The following is a 6,240-nucleotide window of genomic DNA, read 5'->3' as shown; positions in this document are numbered from 1 at the left end:
CAGGATATTAGACAAAATCTGTATGTCCCAAACTCACCTAAGTTTGTCGCATATTAGTAGTAGTATCACACCTCCATTTTACATGTACAAAATATACCAAGCTTCGTCGAACAGCACCTTGCATCTCTCTCTCTCTCTCTCTCTCTCTCTACAACTCTCTCTAGAACTCATCGTACCATCTCTCTCTGTCTCTCAACATACACTGGAACCACTAGAACACTGTATGAAGGATGACAATCTATAAGCTAGCCACCCAGAACAAAACACCAGAAGGTAAACACACATGTTCAGTTTTTACAAGATAGTGAGGGCACCATGCATGCTTGGTCCTCCTCGTAGCTAGCTAGCACGGGCCGTCGACCTCCAAGCTCCTTGGCGTCATCTGGAAGAAATGGTCCCAGGCGTACTGGAACCTGACGGTGGCCATACTTGGGATTGGCTCGCCGCCGTTCACCAGGTAGACGCCACCATCGTCGGCGCGGAACGCAGCCGGATCCACGTCCACTGTCGTCGCGAAGCCCCTGCCGACAAGGCGCAGGTTCCTGACGGCGCATGGACACTGGTTCTTCACCTCCACTACGAAGATGGTGTCGCCGCCGGTCACTATCGTGCCGGTGTTTATGGTGTCCACCTGGATGCTTGACGTGTCGCATCGCTCGCCATTTGCTCTTGCTCCTGATCATGTATTTGTTATATGGAGTCTACTGACAACTTAATGACATAACACAGTACTTCTAGATTACATTTTCATGTGGGTACAAATGTGAAGAAACAATCTTTTCATGTGTAAAATCTCTGAATTGTAGGTACTTCTAGATTACATTTGTAGTTCAGGTATAGTAGTGTTGGGACGAAAGGCACCGTTTTAGAAACTCTATTTGTTACTAGTTCAGATTTGAACTCCGAGACTCTGCGAGGATGGAGCTGCACATGTTTATAACAAAACACGCTTGTTCAATTCAACTGTGAGGGTTACCATACCTATCACAAAGATGGTGAAGACCACAATAGTGAGGATCGGCTGAAGCTTGTGGGAAGTGGCCATGTTTCTTGTTCTTCCTTTAGGAGACCAGCAGAGGTCTTCTGCTTTGTAACACCCTAAAATTTAAATTCTTTTAAAAATAGTAAATTTGATTTAAATATGCAATTATATGTGCAATTTAAATTAGGAAGTAATATTTCTTTTATAAAATTAAAAGAAAATGCAAGAATAGAAACATGTGATGCATTCATGCTATTGCGTATTTATTTCTGTGACGGGTGTTTTATTCAAATGCTAAAAGATTTTAAAAACCTTTTGAAATTGAGTTTGAAAATGTTATTTATAAAAAGAAAAAGGAAAATTTCCTTCCATTCCTTCCTTCCTCAGATTCGGCCCGCTGGCTTTTCTCCTTCCCGCGGCCCAGCACCGCAGCCAGCAGCCCAGCTCACCTTCCCTCCCCCGCTCGGCCCAGCCACGCGCTCAGCCCAGCCCAGCAGCCGCGCGCTCCGCGCTGGCCCGGCAACTGCCGCGCCCAGCCGCTGACGCCAGTGCCCCATCTGTCGGCGCCGCCCCCAACCTCCCGCATCCAGCGCCCGCTCCCGGTCAAGGCGGAACCGTCGCCATGACGCGCGTCGTGGGCGCGCCCCCGCTCCCTCGGCCTCGTTAAAAGGCAGCCGAGCCCCCCTCGCGCGCCCTCCTGCTGCCCCGCTCCATTTTCGCCTCGTCCCGGCCGCAACTGCCGCACGGAGGAGCCCCGCCGACCACCGTCCTCGCCGTCCGCGTCGCCGTCGTCTCCGAGCCGTCACCGCCTCCGTTTTTCGCCCGTGGTGAGCTCGCCGTGGTCCCCTCTCTCTCCCCATGCATTTCTTTTCGAGTTTCGTGGCTTTTTAGCGCCCTTTCCGCAAGCGTCCGCGAGCTCTTGGCCGTCGGCCATGGCGGCCGCCGCTCCAACCTTCCCCTCCGGCCGTCTTCTCGGCATGGCCGCGAACCCCCGTACCCTCCAATCTCACGGGTGTCCTCGGTGGCCATTTTGGTGGACCGTAGGCCCCTTACCGCGCGCGCCAGTGAGCTTCACGCCGCCGGCCATGGCTTGCCTCGCCGGAGTCACTGTTCCGGCCGGCCGAAACCCCCAGGCTAATCCGAACCGTCCATCGCGCGATCAACGGCCGGAAATAGAAGATACCCCTTCGGGGGTAAATTTGCTAAAGAGTCCCTGGATTTTTCTAAGTCCTAACCCGCCGTCCTTAGCGTATTTCTCCGAATGCGCAAACCCGTTTAGAAAGCGTAAACTTCGCTGTTTAAGTCAAAAGTACGCTTTCAGTATTTACAGAAATGCCATTCGAACTGTTTCGCTTATAGAATTGTCGTTTTAACTCCGAATTGATCCATTCAAATCGCGTTAGCTTCGTAATTTCATAAGCTACATGTTGGAGCTACTGTTAGTCAAGTTTGGAACTTTTTAATTTCATGATTAGAATTAATTAAATATAGGGCTTTTGGAAAAACCCGTTTTAATCATAACTTTCGCATTTTAGCTCCGTTTTTCGTGAACTTCGCGTTGACGTGATCGTAGCGAAACGTAGATTAGTTTTACAAACATTTTATTTTGATTTCAATACTGTTGGTGTACTGTTCTAATGATAGGAGTGTTTGCCTTGCATGAATGCTTTTGGAATGTTGTATGTTGCCGTGTTGGTCGCGTTCAGACGGTGAGGAAAACGTTGGAGACCAAGAACTCTTCGACGACCAGCAGGACCAGCACGAGTTTGTGAACCAAGGCAAGTATAACATGGGCTTTCCTTGATGTCCTATTTCACTTTAATCAATTACTCATTTGCATGTGTCTAAATTTGATACCCGTAAGGACATCCTAGTGATTGTTATCCTGTTTCTTGTCTCCTATGGGTTAAATGCATATGGGTAGATGGCTAGTGCTCTAACTGAACATGATATACATATTGATGAATGATACTATGGAACAAAGTGAGTAACATGAATTATAACAACTGTTCCATAGGGCGAAAGTGCAAATGACCTTTGTTTATGTTGCTCCCGGCCCTCCATAAGGACTTATCTGTCGGCAAAAGCTGGGACTGACAGTGCAACCGGGAGAGTCATATGGCTCTGACTTTAGCTCAGTAATAGGATCTTTCCTAACTAGTTAGAGGTTACCTTTTTGGCGCAAATGGGGCTTGCCACTTTGGGTATAGGGCTGCCTCTGTTCCTATGAGTATAGCCGCGATGGATTTGTGCCATAGGAAAGGGGGGGTCCCTACATCTGCCTGCCAAGGAAACCTAGCGGCCCTAACTTGTTAGGGAAACCTATGAAATGGCTTCATAGTGTACCCTGCCCGTTCACCTTGGAAGTGACATGGGAGTAATTAACCCGGGCATATGGGGATCACGACTCGCGGTGAATGTGCACCACCTCTGCAGAGGGTAACAAACTGTTATAACAGCCGTGCTCACGGTTACGAGCGGCCCGGAAAACTCACAGAATAATTGGATGCTTGATGACGATCAATTAAGTTGTTCTATGATGAATTATGGTAATCTTGACCCCGTTATATGTTCTTATGGGAATTAATTGGGAGCTTAAGCATAACTTGATAATACTTGAGAATAAAAGTTTGACCTACTAAAAATGCTAACTGCAGTAAACCAGAGTCTATCCTTTTGAGCTTCATAACCCCATGTTAGCTTGCTAAGTACGGAATGTACTTACACTTGTTTATTTTCTTTATTTGGATAAAAATCCCGGATGGGTAACAGATGACAACGGGTATGAGGATTTCCCGGAGGATTATTAGGCTTGTGGTCAACCAGTTGACCTTCCCTGTGATGACGGCCATGAGAGTTTATTCTATTTTTATTATTCCGCTGTGATGTATGAGACTAAGTTCGATTATAACTCTGATGTATGTGACACTGTGATGATACTATTGTAATTTGTCAGCTTGTGTGTGTGATTGAATCCTGGGCACACACGAGTTTAGTGCATTCAATTTTATCCTTAAAATTGGGTGTGACATGCTTGCTTTGTATGGGTGAGTCTCGGCCGGTGATATCTCTAGCTATTTGTGGTTTTTGATGACGGTATGCTACTACGCGGCAACGTTCTATTTTATAGACCGCGACAAGGCTCTACCGATTCGAAGAGATAAGTCCGTACACCTGCATTTGAAGTTCTAGTTACATCTAGAAATGACTTCAACTCCTTTCCTTAACAGCTAAGGACGTCCATGCATATATGCCATTGGAAACAGCAAAAGCTTCAAACAAAAAATCAGACATGCATGATGTTTAGTACCTTACTTGCAGCTCACTTTTGGATAAAAGTAATCTTGTCTTGACGGATTTTAAAAACTAGTCCATCAACCCGTGCTCTCGCACATGCTAGAATCTTATAAGCGATATTAGTTTATTGCCTAATGTCTCTAGATGATTAAAAGCACTTGCATTAAATTATACTTTTTCTCTTTGTTTATTTTCTAACACAATAGGCACACCAGATACTTTGTTGTGTCTATTTAATTATAGTAAACTTATTTATTGCTACATAAGGAATTTGGGTTGTAGATTGCACTCTTAAGTACAACGATGGCCTAAATAGTCACTTCAAACCTACACCACATTGCTTAAGATCAATTTAGAGCTTGGCGAGAAATCTAGGATGGGTAGTTGTGCTAAACTCATGAGGATATTAATGTTTAAGCCTTATAATGACTTTTTGCACCTAAGAAATCTCAAAGAACAGGAAGATATAGCCACGTGTAGTCTACAATATCCTCCCCACCTGTCAAGACGTTTGAATTTTATTGCCAAAGAGTTATTTATGCAGTAATGATTATACTATTAAAAAAAGATATGTAAAATGTTTTAGCTAAAGTGTATAAATTATGTAAGTAATAATTTATATATTATATGTCATGGTTATTAATAATTTTAAATAATTTGTTAGTGTTATTAGTGTAGGAAGTCTTTTTACAGGATTGCTAAAACATAACACATATATTTATGTATCACATATGCACAAGTATATGGCATGCATGTACTTTAATCAAAATTTAATATATTGCCATTTAATTTTTTTTTGCAATACAATCTATTGATAAGTTTGATGTAGATTTAATAATGTTAGAAGTGGTAATTTAGATGTAAAATTTAAGGGGTCGCATATATTATGTATCTAATAGCATAAGTGGTAATTTAAAAAAACATTCATGGGTTACCTTACATTGATTTACACATTCATAGAGGTGAGTAATTATTTAGAAAATAGCAAGATCCTATGGTTATTATTATCGATGTTGATTATAGTCTACACAATTGGAGACCGGATGCTTCTAATTTTCGTGAGAATTTCTAGACATTATGTTTTTTTCTAGTGGACTCCATAAGGATTAACATAGAGGCTCCATTGGAGACGTCTATTTCCAATTTATAGGATTTGTATTTATTTCATAGCGTGATACTTATTTGGTGGAAACCTAAGATTATGTTATAGGTGCTATTATTCCATACCTTTGTGTGCCATGATGAATCTATACTTTAAATTCAACTTTTAGTCTATATATCGCAATTCTTTTTATCCACATGTTAAGTTTAATTTCTAGTACTTATTTTATAGTTTATTCACAATTTTTATCTTTTATTTAATTGAAAAAGATTATAGGTCCTAGGTTACTCTCTCGGTTCTTATTGTATAAATAGTTGTTTCACCTTGCACCGTGGCACTATCACATAATTTTATTTGTAGTATCATTGTTTTATAAAATATAGAGTGCTAAAAACTAAATTATCAATATTGATAAGACATTATATTTTCGCCAAAATTTATAAAGCTATTTAGAACAACAACCTGTGTAATTTATTATATGTCATAGAGTGCTAATATAATATAACTTAAAGTTAATTATCAGTGTCTTTTCTACATTGCTTAGCAAGGGAACATTTCTACACACCTTTTTTATAAATAGTTTTTACACACTTGATAAAATATTAAAATAAATATTTATCCTAATGTGTAAATGTTTATGTGGTTGACATGGTGAACATATAATCAAGCTTACTTTTAATTTAACAATTGTAGAAATGTCTAATTAGAATATATATCGTATACTTTATGAATATCAAATTATTTTTCTTGGCAACTTATTTTTAGTATTTATATGTAGATATGAGACATATTTTTGTATTTTTATTTATTTTTAGGGTGGCCGATGTAGGTAATTTTGATACAAACTAAGTGTGATAAT

At 41.0% G+C, this 6,240-nt stretch overlaps 1 protein-coding gene across 1 annotated transcript; it reads right to left on the bottom strand.

Moving 5' to 3' along the window:
• Window positions 1-208: 208 nt before the first annotated feature.
• On the bottom strand, window positions 209-1,045 carry LOC136485545 (uncharacterized). The gene is made up of 2 exons (XM_066482401.1): window positions 982-1,045; window positions 209-675 (listed from the first exon to the last, which is right to left on the bottom strand). The coding sequence occupies exons 1-2, from the start codon at window positions 1,043-1,045 to the stop codon at window positions 344-346; spliced, it is 396 nt and encodes a 131-aa protein (XP_066338498.1). The 3' UTR covers window positions 209-343.
• Window positions 1,046-6,240: the final 5,195 nt, after the last annotated feature.

The sequence above is a fragment of the Miscanthus floridulus genome, chromosome 10 (assembly GCF_019320115.1).
Source record: "Miscanthus floridulus cultivar M001 chromosome 10, ASM1932011v1, whole genome shotgun sequence".
Classification (NCBI taxonomy): domain Eukaryota; kingdom Viridiplantae; phylum Streptophyta; class Magnoliopsida; order Poales; family Poaceae; genus Miscanthus; species Miscanthus floridulus.
This window is presented reverse-complemented; position numbering and strand designations above follow the sequence as displayed.